Genomic DNA, 15,334 nt, shown 5'->3' on the forward strand with positions numbered 1-15,334 from the left:
GAACTATAGGATGAAGACGGACAAGGCAATGGCACCCCACTCCAGTACTCTTGCCTGGAAAATCCCATGGATGGAGGAGCCTGGTGGGCTGCAGTCCATGGGTTTGCGAAGAGTCAGACACGACTGAGCGACTTCACTTTCACTTTTCACTTTCATGCATTGGAGAAGGAAATGGCAACCCACTCCAGTGTTCTTGCTTGGGGAGTCCCAGGGGCGGGGGAGCCTGGTGGGCTGCCATCTCTGGGGTCGCACAGAGTCGGACACGACTGAAGCGACTTAGGAGCAGCAGCATAGGATGAAGATATTATATGACTCAATTCTTTTTAAAAGTTAAATTTTTAACTCTACCTTAATGGAAATTTATTACCTCCTCAAAGTGTACTAAACATGCTAGGCTCTGGCAATAACCAAAGTTCTGCCAGATAGGTGCTGGCAATAGCCTCAGAACAAGGTAGAATTCCTAGTGAAGGCAGGAATGATGACAAAACATGATATACACCATCAATAAAGTTTGAAAGTTAAAGGACAATTCATTACTACAGGTTTTGAATGTCTCTTTTGAACTGTTTTCATGAAATTACAGTATATAGTGCTAAATGGTCCTTGATATAGTGAAACCTCTTCAGATATATTTTAATGTGTTTTAAAAATCAAGTTTTTATTTTTACATGTTTTCAGGAGTCTATATCCATCACAACCCATCACTTAGTCATGAATCATATTGTATGTGCCTTAATAGCAGCAAAACATTTTTAATGTTTAGGGAAAACTATATTCCACTCATATGGCATCAATGAAAAAAAGATACTTTTTCATACTTTCAATATCATACTTCCAACATGATATTTCACAAAGAAACTTTGGGTTTTGCTTTCTGGATTGTGCACAGACGTGTGTAGTACATAGACTTTGTCTGTATCCTGGGTGCTGCTATAAATAGCATTCTTCAATGACTTCACTGGTTTGGGAAGAACAGGCTCTACAGTGTTCTCCCAGTGGAATCATGCTGTTTTCACAGGCTCTGGCAGGCAGCATACCTTAGCAGTATAGGCTAGTCAGATGGGTTGGGTGTACAACAGGGCTTCACCTCCTCTCACTGAGATCTTGGATGTGTTGCTTACATCCCTAAGCTTCATTTGCTCACTCTGTAAATGGAGGTAATAATAACTACCTCAGAGGGTTTGTTATGGGAATTAAACAGTATGTAGAGAGCACTTAAAATACTTCTTTGTCCACAGCCAGTGCTAAATTATTTACATTGCAGGAATTTGTCTATATATTTTTCACATAGAATAATTCGTAAATAAAGAAATCAATTCCACTTGCCAGGTTATATAAACAGTGAACAGATCGGTGTTACCCATCTCAGACTCCAGCATGCTCCTTCCTCCAGGCATTTATAATCATATTCTTTCCTCTGGCTGCCACGCTTTTCCTCCAGATAGCAGCGTGGCTAGCTCTGGCACTTTCTAAACTCTCCGCTCAAACGTTAATAAAAACTTGTGTCAGTAAGATTTCCCATTCTGCTCCACAGGAAACACTGCTGTACCTGTACCTGCCTCTTTTATCCTCTTGTACGTTTCCTCTTCGGTTTTATCAGCATATACAGCCTACATATTTTCTTACATCTTTGCGTTAACTGCATCAGCTCTCAGAACATGAGCTCCGTGATGGCAAGGCCTTTGTTTTCTGTATTCGCTCTCCCCGGCACATACAGTGGTGCCTGGAAGACAGTAGGTGCTCAGTCAATATTGTGAAGGGATTCCCGGGAAGCTTCTGTCCTCTCACTCTGTGTTGGCTTCCTGTCCTTTCTTAGCATGGACATCTTGCAGCACTGAGTGTAGTTCTCGTGTTTGAAACATGTTGTGTTAAACATGTCCCTCCCCCAATAAAACTCAGCCTCTAAATGCAAGCCAACCACAACATGGGCTGCTCAGCACAAAACACGATGATCTTTTACAATGCTGGAAATAAAATCAAACACGAGACTGGCTGCCAAGAACACATTGAGAGGCTGTACTGTAGTTTACTGAAGCATCACGAGCCATGTGAGTGAGTTTTTAAAAAAGATTTTCAGGAATAATACTGATCTTTTAACTCTCACTGAATGGAGAATCTTGAAATATTTTCTTGCTGCTCCTGACCGGCACACACCCTGGGTCTCTTGGGTCTCTTCACCTGATTCTCAGGAGACAGTGATTCTAATGAACTGGGTGCTCTCTCAAATTTTAAATGAATTCATACTCTCAGGAAATTCAGAATCACTCAGATTGTTGGGTCTCTTAATAAGTGTTCATATATTCAGTTTCTGAAACTCAGCCTGTGGTAGAAGTTATAACAAACCTAATAGAATGAATAGCTATAAACTTTAGGACCAGCTGCCGTACAGCTATATAATCCAAATAAGGTATATTTATCATTACCTAGAAAAGCGATATTAACTCTTAAACTTCTTTGCTTAACCCAATGGTTTGACTGTTTTAGAGACCTCAATTTCCTCTACAAAACACAAACTAAATAATAAGGTACAAACTGATTTTACAAATCCATTCAGACTTTATTGAAAATGCCACATATTTAAAAAAAAATAGCCCCTAAAAGGCATTTCTCCCTCTCCACAGGTGATTTACCCTATATAAAATTTCTTTTTTTAAAAAAACTAGTGAGACACCAAGGAAACCAGAATTGACAGAGACACATGGACCCTAGTGTTCATTGCAGCACTGTTTACAATAGCTAGGACATGGAAGCAACCTAGATGTCCATTGACAGACGAATGGATAAGAAATGTGGTACATATACACAATGGAATATTACTCAGGTATTAAAAAGAACTCATTTGAATCAGTTCTAGTAAGGTGGATGAAACTAGAGCCTGTTAAACAGAGTGAAGTAAGTCAGAAAGAAAAACACCAATACAGTATATTAACATATGTATATGGACTTTAGAAAGATGGTAACGACAACCCTTTACATGAGACAGCAAAAGAGACACAGATATAAAAAACACAGACTTTTGGACTCTGTGGGAGAAGGCGAGGGTGGGATGCTTTGAGACAATAGCCTTGAAGCATGTATATTATCATATGTGAAATAGATGATCAGTCCAAGTTTGATGCATGAAACAGGGCACTCAAAGCCAGTGCACTGTTACAACCCAGAGGGATGGGATGGGGAGGGAAGTGGGAGGGGGATTCAGGATGGGGACACATGTACACCCGTGGCTGATTCATGTCAATGCATGGCAAAAGCCACCACAATATTTTAATTAGCCTCTAATTAAATAATAATAAACTAGTGACAAATATATCAATGCTAAAAATAAGAGTATGTGAAAAAAACATAATAAGAAGCCAAAAAGTTTTCCTCCCCATTAGTCAATTGTATGTAGAAATAAAATAAGTCTAGATTTTGTGGTTTATTTCCCTGTGCTATTGTCTATGAGGAGAAGGCAATGGCACCCCAGTCCAGTACTCTTGCCTGGAAAATCCCGTGGGTGGAGGAGCCTGGTGGGCTGCAATCCATGGGGTTGCAAAGAGTCGGACACGACTGAGTGACTTCACTTTCACTTTTCACTTTCATGCATTGGAGAAGGAAATGGCAACCCACTCCAGCATTCTTGCCTGGAGAATCCCAGGGAAAGGGGAGCCTGGTGGGCTGCCGTCTCTGGGGTCGCACAGAGTCGGACACGACTGAAGTGACTTAGCAGCAGCATTGTCTATGAATGACCTATTTTGAAATTTGAAGCCACAATAGGACAAAAACACCAGTGAAGAGGGAAATGACCAAAAAAAAAAAAAAAAAGGTGTGGCACCTATATGGAGAGGGCAAGTGTGCCAAAGACCTAATATGCCAAGCCATAGCCACAGCTCTGGAAATTTAGGGTTTTATGTCAACCATAAGAATGAACGAAAGGGTATAGTCTCTAAGAAAAACCGTCTACATTTTAAGAAACCTGATTGTGGTTAAGAATTTTAAAGACAAAAGGTACAAATTGGCTAAAGTAGTATGTGTGCTTTCCAGGGAGAGTTGGTTTTTATCCCCCTCCCCCCCCCCACCCCCAGACTCTTCCTGCCATCACTGTTTCTAGCCTGGTAGTGATTCTCTTGGGTCGGGAAGCAAGGGCCAGAGTGCTAACTGTACCTTCTATTTTGGGGTTTAGTGGTGATGTTCTGGTTTTAATGGGGTTGTGGAATCAACACTTTATCATTGGAAGAGAGCACTCAATTTGAGCCCACTCCCCAACTTACACTTGGTATTAGTTCTTCTGTGAGTTTCATCAGTTGAGGAAACGTAGAACAAGGGTGGAAAACCAAGGCATTAACTATGGTTTTGAGAAAAGGTCTATTTTTCCTAGACTGTTTCTGGAAACGATAGGGTAAATTTACTATCTGATTAAACCCAATAAGAAAGTCAGCTTTGATATTCATTAAATAAGCCCAGGATCCTACATTCACTCTGGGATTCTGTTTTAGGTCATCTGTAATGATTTTGTTTACAATCGGTGCTAAAATATCTTCTATCACAATAGAAGTAATAGTTCTCTTATTTACTACTGAGTTTTTAATCTACCTCCTGCCATTGGTCTTGAGCCCAAATGCTAACTTTCCAAGAATAGAAATAGTAGTCCTGACCTTGTTCTGTACAGTCAGTCTCATCATTAGAATCACCTGGGGAGCTTTCCCAACATTGTGAGCCCTAAGTCTCACCAGACACCCTGACTTTAATTGGTCAAATACAGAACCCATCACCCTACTTATTAAATCTCCCCAGTTGATTATAATGTGCCATGAGATTGTGGGCCCCTAGTTTAACAGCTGGACTTCTCAGGTGGTGCTAGTGGTGCAGAACCCGCTTGCCAATGCAGGAGATGTACCAGGTGCAGGTTCGATCCCTGGGTCGGGAAGATCCCTTGTAGGAGGGCATGGCAACCCACTCCAGTACTGCCTGAAGAATCCCCTGGACAGAGGAACCTGGAGGGCTACAGTCCATAGGGTCGCAAAGAGTCGGACGTGACTGAAGCAATTTGGCACGCACACATGTACAGTTTAACAGCCAGCATTCTTTTCTTGATTGGCTTTTCCCACATCAACCAGTTCCAGCTAAACCATTTACTTTGTGATCTTGAGTTTATTCCTTAACCCCCCGGTCTTTCAATTTCCTCTTCTGTTAAATGGGTTATTAGTAGTACTTAAATCATAAAATCATCCTGAGAATCAAAGAAGTTCATAGATTTTAAGCATTTTAAATAGTGCCTGAAACATAGTATATATGATATATATTAAGTCTTTCAGTCATGTCCAACTCTTTGAGACCCAGTGGGCTGTAGCCTGCCAGGCTCCTCTGTCCATGGATTCTCCAGGCAAGAATACTGGAGTGGGTTGCCATTCCCTCTTCCAGGGGATCTTCCAGACTCAGGGATCGAACGTGGGTCTCCTGCACAGCAAGCAGATTCCTTACTGTCCAGTCCACCAGGGAAGTGTACCACAAAGGTTAGCTGTCATCAGCATTATCACCTGATTTTAAACTGAGAGTGATAATAGTGAGCTTTGGATTGTGTCCTTCTGTATACTTCCTAACTTGGGCTCTTCTGGAACATCTGCTCACTAGTGCTTTTGCTATATTATAAAACTGAGGACAAGGTCTGCTTTTATTCTGGTTCAACCACTTACATGTTGCATTGCATTCAAATTAACTTGAATTTCTTTTTTTGTGTTGGGCTGGTGTGAGAATTCAGTGAATGTCACTATAATTGTTATTGTTTTCAATTAACTCTTTGGTACTTGCTATTATTAACTGAAGTGTTTCAGAAGATAACTAATTCACAATACAGAACACACATTTTTGTATTTTTTATGTGCATTTAACCAAACTAAGGAATCACTTGGGCCCAATAAGCACTCTGAAACTAAATCAAACAAATTGCTATAGCCTGCTCTCTAGCCAGCATGATGCCTATGTTAGAAGTATAAGAACAAAAGCATAAGCTACAACATCCTTAAATTTTAAATCCTTAAAATCTTTATAGGCTCATCGTGAGAATCTCAGTTTGAAGTATGGCATGGTGGTGAGCAAAAGAAACTCCTTTCAACTCTAAATGCTGACTTCTGCTAGGTCATGATCTTTCTTAGGCAGAGTTGCTTCCAAGGGTTTTTAGTGTTGCATCTTGATAAAGGCCGAACAAGGGATTGGCTCGATAGCGTAAAAACAAAAAGGCAGATTTTTATGGTCTTTTTTGTGTTTCTGTGCATGTGCTTTCTGCTTGCTACATTTTGCACAATTCAATGCATATATCCTAGGATTATAGTCAATATGGGCTCATGAACTCAAATTTTAATTGTGATAGAGCACATGGAGAGAAAAAGCATCTTCCTGTCTCCATATTTACCATTTTTTTATGCCTTCCTTTTCTCATCAAATTCTTAATAAGTTGGTTGGAAAGACTAGGTACAGTCATATTCTGTAAGATTGTTACCATGGTTTAGATGTTTTAAGTGTGGCATTAAAATACCTAATTTTCAGAAGCCTTAGAGGAGAAAGGTTAGATAGAGATGTATTTTCTTAGATTTTGTCTGCCTTGGAAAAAAATTACTGAAATCTATGTGCTGAGTGAAGGAGAAAAGAAAGAAACCAATTATAGTTGGGGAAATCAAATGAAATATAATCACAAAAGTACTTTATTTTAACATCATATCCTGCTAAAAGTGACACATCTATGCCCTTTAGGGAGAAAAGTCATTTGCTGTAATTTAATATTGAGGGTTCTATTTCCACTGTTATGCATTGAGTCATGCAGCTGACATATCACAAGTGTCTGCAGAAAGTTAACCTCTTTGGATAAGATGGTTTTCTGAGATTAGCATTTATTGAATTCCCAGGGTTTATAAATGGTGCCATCCTCTGCCCTGGCACTGAGCAAGAGACATAGATAGACACAGCTCCGAGTCTGCCCTTCTGTTAGTGTTCCCTCTCTTCTCAAATCTGTCTTCCCTCACTTTCTATCTCTTCCCACATTACTCTTGTTCCCACCTCAGGGTGATCCTCCTATTGCATGAATTGTCTGTTTCCTTCTTAGATCCATTTCCCGGTAGCTGCCAAGTGATATTTCTAAAATGTAAATCTGTTCCTAATACTTTACTAATGAAGTTCACGCTCATTAGGTTCCTCTTACACTCAACACTCCAAGAGCTCCTCTAGTGTCTACCTCATTGAAACACTGGTAGATCAATATATACATTCAGCCGTATCACGTAAAACCCAGATACCCCCAAACCTGAACATAATGTGACAGAAGGCAGGCCTGACTGCTCCGAGCCCCTAGAGAATCTAAGGGACTCCTCCTTACATTCTGCCACCCCAGACAGTATTAGCCTCTTCTGCATGGTCATAATCGATTATAAGCATGGCTCTGTCCTGATGTGTTGGAGAACAAAAGAAAGGAAGTTCAGGGTAAGAATTTTCTTTCACACAAGTTACACATATCCGTTCTGCTTACATTTCAGTGGTGAGAACTTAATTACATGACCAAGCCTGGCCACAGGACAAAGTGGGCAATATTGTTATCTAGTGGGTAGCCCTTTACTCAGGAAGAAGGGAAAACCAGATTGTACTAGGGGAGCAATCAGCAGACTTCACCATATTATTTGTATCATTTTCATCATTTACCCTTACCTTTCTAAATACATGTTTCTATTTATAATAGGTTGTTTTGTATAGTTCAGTTAAATAAATATAGCATCTATGTTCTTGCTATCCCCATGATTATAAACCAACTTTTTATCATAGGTTCCCTATCAGGGATCCCGCTATGAAGCAGTATCAAGTTGTATTTACTACAACCACAAAGAGACAAGCAAAGCTCGGATGCCCCTTTTCTTGAGAAATAGATGCGTGCAAAGTTAAACAAAAACGTAACACATCATTTCCCCTGTAGTTATGCAAACAGCTGTTTGCACACAGGTTTGAAATGTAATTGTGGTAATACAGAACATTTTTAAGATATGATGTATTCAATATTGAAGTACTGTTTATGCTTCAGAGATCCCTGTTCTGTCTCTTGGGCAGCACATAAGGAACTCCGTTGGCTATTCACAGTGTTACCCTGTGTGTGTATCTGTATGTGTGTATGCATTCCACTATCAGAGTCCATTTTACCTTATCCTGTGGAGTAGCTCAGCAAAATAGTCAGTAATGCAGCATTAGAGAAGAAAATCCTTGCAAACTTAAGGTGCACCGCTACATTTTTTGTGGTCAAGTGATATTTTGCATATTTTAATGTTTTCTGCCCTGACTGAACTTAACCAAAAAAAAAGCAAAGAAAAGGAAAAGCCCTCTAGACATCTCCAGACTTCTCCATTTTCTTTGTGTCTGAGAGTTGTAGCTGCCAAGTTCAGTGAATGAGAAAGGACCTCCAGTGAATTCCCAAAGGTATCATATAGAACAGGGAAGAAAGGGCAGTAAAATATTTTTTATAACTCTTGCTCTGACTTTTTTTCCTGTGTATCAAATAAAGTTGTCAGCATGTTGTTGGGCTTGTTTTTGTGAGAGTCTAAGAAGGTAGCAAGGGATTGTAGCAGATGAGTTTATGCTCAGCTTGTGCCTATTACCTCTCTACAGAGGAACCTCTTCTCCTGCCCTTCTTGTCTGAACAGAGGAGATAAACTGAGGTCTAAATATGAACAAAATACTAATGAGCTCCCTTAGACGAGGACAGTGCTAAGTGGGAGAGGGAGAAGAGGCGTATTTGAGAAGTACTTAGGAGCTCAAATGGGCAGCATTTGATAATTCTTTAGTAGGGGCAAGGAAGTAAGGCAGAGGAAGGAGTCTGTAGTTTGGGTGATCAAGTGAATTCTGCCACTTGTTATTTAAATAGGGAATCTTAAAAGATGAACATTCTCATAGGCAAGACAACACATTGACGTTGACTGCTGGATGTCCTTCAGTGCAGATCAGGCAACTGAATACAAGCCTGAAAATTAGGGGAGGTAGAGATGCAGATTTGGAAGTTACTTTAAAAACCTGTGGAAGACAGAATAGAGATTCCTAAAAAAAACTAGGAATAAAACCACCATATGACCCAGCAATCCCACTCTTAGGCATATACCCTGAAGAAACCAAAATTGGAAAAGACATATGTAACCCATTGTTCATTGCAGCACTATTTACAATAGCTAGAACATGGAAGCAACCTAGATGTCCATCAACAGATGAATGGATAAAGAAGTTCTGGTCAATGTGTACACAATGGAATATTAATCAGTCATTAAAAAAAGGAATGCATTTGAGTCAGTTCTGATGAGGTGAATGAACCTAGAACCTATTATACAGAGTGAAGTGAGTCAGAAAGAGGAAGATAAATGTTGTATTCTAATGCATATAAACAGAATCTAGAAACATTGTACTGAAGAATTTATTTACAGGGCAGCAGTGGAAAAACAGACATAGAGAATAGAGCTGTGGACCTGGGGAGTGGGGAGGAGAGGGTGAGATGTATGGAAAGAGTAACATAGAACTTTACATTACCATATGTAGAATGGATGGCCAATGGGAATTTGCTGTATGGCTCAGGAAACTCAAACAGGGACTCTGTGTCAATCTAGAGGGGTGGAATGGGACAGGAGATGGGAGGGAGATTTTGGAGGGAGGAGATATGTGTATACCTATGGCTGATTCATGTTGAGGTTTGACAGAAAACAACAAAATTCTGTAAAGCAATAAAAAAAAACAAAAAACAGAACACAAAGAATAAGCATTTTTAACCCAAAGTTTGTGGAAAGATATCAAAGGGTTTTGTGATGCCTAAACTTGATATGTTAGGGCCAATTAAGAGTGAAATCTGGGGTGTGCTGGGAGGGTGGTTTAAAAAAAAAGCAGAAAAAAAGAGTGAAACTACAAAGATGACTAAGAAAAAATTCTTGCAGAGGAAGGATGATCATGGGTGTGTGTACATGAGTGTCTGTGTCTGTGTGTGCATATGTTTAGGCAGAACCTACCTATTAGATGATGGATTTGATGTAGGGTGTGAGGCAGAAAGTCAAGATGATCCCGTGGTTTTTTACTTGGGAAACTTTGAGAAGAATAGAATTGCCATATCCTGAGATATGGAAGACTCCCCAAGGAGCAGATTTCGTGAGTGAGTGAGCGAATGAGTGAAAGGAATAGAGAATGAAGGTGTTTTAATAGAAAATGCAGCTTTATAACTTTATCACAGTGACTTAACTAATGATAATGCGTTTCTAAGCCTTACTAGGCCATTGTAATGAACAAACTAATTTACATTTAGTAGCTTCTCATTTGCATATTAGCCATGTGTTATAAAGTGGTTGGCCTTGCACGTAGGTTAAATATGTCTTCAGGAAACCCTCTCTACAATATTAATTTGCTTAACAAGCTCTTTCTTCTTAAATATTAGAAATGGAATTTTACATTCAGATAAGGAAGACTGCTCTGTATCTGATGATTTCTTCTTAGTATAAAAATTTGACATGTATATGCTTGAAAGAAAAATCTTGCAAGTATCGCAGATGCATCCCTTTGAACAAACACAAACCAAGTTGCTTTTATTTGAATTTACAGGTACTTTACAGATTATTCAAATATGCCTTCTGTGTTTCTAGAAGAGTTGATGGGGTAGTTTTAGAGCCACTGTTGGGAATAGTAAGTTTTCTGTCACATTCAGGAAGTTTGCCATACCTACACCAAAGTATGTGTGGTGTTATCAGTGGGAGAAGCTACCTGGGAAAGGAAGTATGTGGGGCCCCTTCATTCACTAGTTCTGACAGAGTCTTGAGTGAGTAGTCATGTCTCTCTCCTTTGCTTCCTGAGCAACCACTTGTTAGCCTAGTTTTTTTTATCAGGGCCTTACACGTGCACTTCTTTGTCCCAACTCCAGAATTTGAACTTGTACCTCCCTTTTCTGTGAATTTCTGCTCATTCTTCTGATCTCAACTTGGCAATCATCATTGAGGGAAAACTCTGAGCTGCATTTTCTTCCTATAGTTTGCTTCATATTTGTAGTTTGTATCATAGCTGATCTTCATTTAGTTTGTGATGATTTGATGTTCATTCCCTTCCCAAGACTGTAGGCTCCATGAGGGCAGAGTGTATGGTTGTTTTATACACCAGCACATCATCTTTCCATAGCAAATGCTTAGCAAATAGCTGTCGAATAAATAGACGAAGATGGGTGATCTGCCTGCAGTCACATAACCTAACTAGTGGCAGAACCAAGATTCTAATTCAAGCTACTGCTTTCTCTGCCTCAAATCTCAGGTTCCTCAATCTGATCCTCTAATTTAGCCATGAGAATTGTATCTCATCATGTTTGTTCCAGGATTCCCAGGTGGCACTAGTGGTAAAGAATCTGCCTCCAATGCAGGAGACTTAAGAGACATGGTTCGATCCCTGTGCTGGGAAGATCCCCTGGAGGAGGGCATGGCACCCCACTCCAGCATTCTTGCCTAGAGAATCCCCTGGACAGAGGAGCCTGGTGGGCTACAGTCCATAGGATTGCAAAGAGTTTGACACAACTAAAGTGGCTTCCAACGCACACGTTTCTTTCAAATAACCAATATAAGTATTCTTTGACTTCTAATACTGATAATAACCTTTTCCCACACTTCATGAGCAGAAATGGAATCATTTTTCTAACAGAAGTTTTATCAGAAACCAAAGATGTAAAAGCTGAGTTCACCTTAGCAAAGGTGCCCCTACCCAGTGCATGTAACCATACAAGGCACTAACTTTTACTATCTCCTGATCACCAGCGCCGCCACCATCCACGAACTCTTCATGCTGTGAAATTTCATGCAACTTTACCTTTATATTCCCCTGAAATTCTTCTCCTGCCCACATGTCCTGTCCTATTCTTCTCCCTGGCCCCATGAATCCATCCTTAAAAATCAGTATCAAATACCATCTGTGTTCCACATCATTGTTTCTAACAGTGAAGAAAGTAGAAACAAGCTAAATACCCACTGAGAACACAGATAGATTAGGGTATGTTACACTCTTTTAAGGATTTTAGAATAAGAGTATGTCATATGTTTTTCATGAATTCTTTCAATGAATATAGGCTGCTTCCCAGGTGGCCCAGATGGTAAAGTGTCTGCCTGCAATGCAGGAGACCCAGATTGGATCCCTGGGTCAGGAAGATCGCCTGGAGAAGGAAATGGCAACCAACTCCGGTACTCTTGCCTGGAAAATTCCATGGATGGAGGAGCCTGGTAGGCTACAGTCCGGGTCGTAAAGAGTTGGACAGACTGAGCGACTTGCACTTTTCACTTTTAATGAGTATGCTATACTAAGAGAGAAATCTTATTTCCATTGCTGAGTGATTTTTCTCCATAATCACGAGTGTCTGAATACCAGTGCACACTAAATTACTTCAGTCATGTCTGATTCTTTGTGGCCCGCCAGGCTCCTCTGTCCATGGGATTCTCCAGGCAAGAACACTGGAATGGGCTGCCATACCCTCCTCCAAAGGATTTTCCCAACCCAGGGATCAAACCCACATCTCTTGTCTCTTGCATTGGCAGGTGGGTTCTTTACCACTAGCACTACCTGGGAAGTCCTTAATGCCAGTTCCTGCTGAAAGGTCTAATTTTTTTTTTTTTTTCAGGCTTTCCTCTTTTGCAAAAGGATGAAATATGATGCATCCTTTTTCCCCAACTGTTTCCCAGGGAGCTCTTAATTTATTGATTAAAAACCTTAATTTTGTTCTTTTTTCTTGCACGGTAGGTGTTAGTCTTTAGCATTTATGTTGAAGATTTATAACAGTAATGAAATTTTCCAAACTAAATAACAACAACCCCATGGGTAAACAGATGAGTTCAGTTTAATTTTTTCCTCTAATAAAATTCTTTCTGTGCACAACTTTCAGTCTTCTCACAGTGGATTCTCAATGTACATTTGTGACTCCGAGCTGAAGTTTAACCATATGCTGTTGTGAATTTCCTTGTGCTCTGTTAATATATTTTACTTTTTGCCAGAGTCGAAATCCCTCCAGCATTTGCGTCTATGCTCTTTTCACAAATATTTATGTCTCCTCAGATGCCTCTTGAGAATAAGCCAGATTAGGAGATTCTCTAAGGCTTACTGTTGTTGTTCTTCAACTGAAGAATTTACAAAGCAGAATTTACCCCCACAAATTAAAGAACAAAAAATGTTAATTTTCTTTCACTTTGGTGTTGATTACCTTACCCTTGTACATAATGTATCTTATTTTCACCCTTGATGTAGTTTTTTTCTACTAAGACAGTACTGTCATCTGGAAGTTCGTACATTACCACTAAAATATTATGGCTCTTCTTTTGGTAACATGCTGTAAAATAATATCTAACATTCCTGTAGTGTTTTATACATTGGCCAAATGTTTGTACACCTACTTTATTATTCCTCATAATATCTAATGAGGAAAACAAAGGTTATTTTAGTGTTTATTTACTTTTTTTTCATTTAGGAAACTGATTTGGCAGTGTTGGATGATTTTTCCTAAGTCATATAGGTAGAAAATGCTACAGTAAAAGTTAAAATTTGGATCTTCCTACTATAAATCTAGAATTGTTCCCACTGGCCATTTTGGAGACATACACACACATACATACACATGCTTATACTGTTTCAGTATATTTGTCTAAAACATTTCCTCCTTTTTGAGGAATAAGTTTATCAGCACCTTTAAAATCTGAGGTCTTTGTGTTATTCAGCGGGAATGATCTATCTGAACAAAATATAACTATGTAGATCAGATAGCTTGGAGAAACCCGCATTGTAATGCTTTTTAACTGAGATAATATATGTGGTGATAATTCTATATTTTGCTTATCTGGAACACTATTTTTTCCCATTAACAAACACTAGCAAGAATGGCTACAGTTAAGATGATTTTTCCACTTCTAGCACCTAGTAATCACAGAAGTAAGTGTTACAAAGTTTGTGAAACTTTCTTCCAGAAAATAAGTATGGTGCTACCAGCACATCCTTGATGCTTCTAATTGATTAAAAATTATTTTATTACTTTAATTGCCTTGCAATTCATGTTTTATAATCTTAGTTTTCCTTATACTTTGGTAGATAGCTGAAAATAATATTAACTATGCTTTTAATCATTCTCCACTCAGAACTTCATAAATGAAAAATATATTTATTAATCAAATAAATTAAAATAACAGGTATTTAGCATGATTGCTTGTGACATGAGTTTGCATTCAAAGATTAAAAACCTCAGTAGAAACTGGTGTGGTTAATCTTGGACACTTGAGAAGGCAATGGCACCCCACTCCAGTACTCTTGCCTGGGAAATCCCACGTCCGGAGGAGCCTGGTAGGCTGCAGTCCATGGGGTCGCAGAGAGTCGGACTCGACTGAGCGACATCACTTTCACTTTTCACTTTCATGCATTGGAGAAGAAAATGGCAACCCACTCCAGTATTGTTGCCTGGAGAATCCCAGGGATGGGAGCCTGGTGGGCTGCCGTCTATGGGGTCGCACAGAGTCGGACACGACTGACGTGACTTAGCAATCTTGGACATGAGTGTTTTGTTTTTAAATATCTAAGCATTATAATCTTAATCCTATTATTTGTAAGCAGTGAACCAATTATAAAGATACAAATTAATTTCATGTTTCTTCAAGTAGTTATTGATTTATTTTCACTCTTAGAATGCATGAAGCAAGAAATAAAGACTAAATTAAGAATAGCTTCATTGACCCCAGATACTTTTTATAGTGTTTCAGAAAAATCATAGAAAATTCATGTTGGTACAGATAGATTCTCTGTATCTCTCAATACCTCTGTCTGTCATTCTCTCTGTCTTCCAGTTAGCCTTATGCCCTTAAGGATGCAGGATATTGTCAATGCAATCTCTCCAAATATTTGTGACAAACATTGTGAATCACTGCCAGTGTTTACCATGATGAAACAATCACTGTATTACCATCACAGTAAGTTGGAAGAATAGAGTAGAAAGAGAAATGGAAATAGTGTGGAAAGAATTGGGTTTGGACTCAGCAATACTGATCACTGGCTATGTTACTTTGAACAACTTAATCCTTCAGGATCTGGGATCATATAAGTGTATGTGCTTTGAAAAAATTTTAAATAGCAAAAAAAAAAAGTAAGATACCTGTAGTATAAATAACGGAAGACAGGCTTTCACACCCATTAAGACACTAAGGGTTAAAAAAGATCTAGGGGCTTTGTATACAATGCCTATCAAAAAATAATTGCACTGAGAATGAAAATGATTCGTCGTGTTTAAGGTTAACAGTGGGGTAATGTGGTTTTCACTAGGGAAACTGCGTGTGGAAAGCAGTAAGAAATTGAGATGATAAGG

The 15,334-nt window shown here is 39.2% G+C and overlaps 1 protein-coding gene across 7 annotated transcripts in view; it reads left to right on the forward strand.

The window, feature by feature from the left end:
- The window catches only part of TMTC2 (transmembrane O-mannosyltransferase targeting cadherins 2), a 497,284-nt gene that overhangs the window by 379,467 nt on the left and 102,483 nt on the right, over window positions 1-15,334 (forward strand). Inside the window, exon 11 of one of the 7 annotated variants that reach the window (XM_086398904.1) lies at window positions 1-15,334. This exon is cut by the window's right edge and continues 16,738 nt beyond it. The exons of the other annotated variants lie outside the window; for them this stretch is intronic. Within the exon in view, the coding sequence (XP_086255030.1) occupies window positions 1-9 (9 nt within the window). The 3' untranslated portion in view covers window positions 10-15,334. 7 annotated transcript variants of the gene reach the window in all.

Source organism: Bos grunniens, chromosome 5 (assembly GCF_055505025.1).
Source record: "Bos grunniens cultivar Pamir isolate PY7600 chromosome 5, Bosgru_T2T1.0, whole genome shotgun sequence".
Lineage (NCBI taxonomy): Eukaryota > Metazoa > Chordata > Mammalia > Artiodactyla > Bovidae > Bos > Bos grunniens.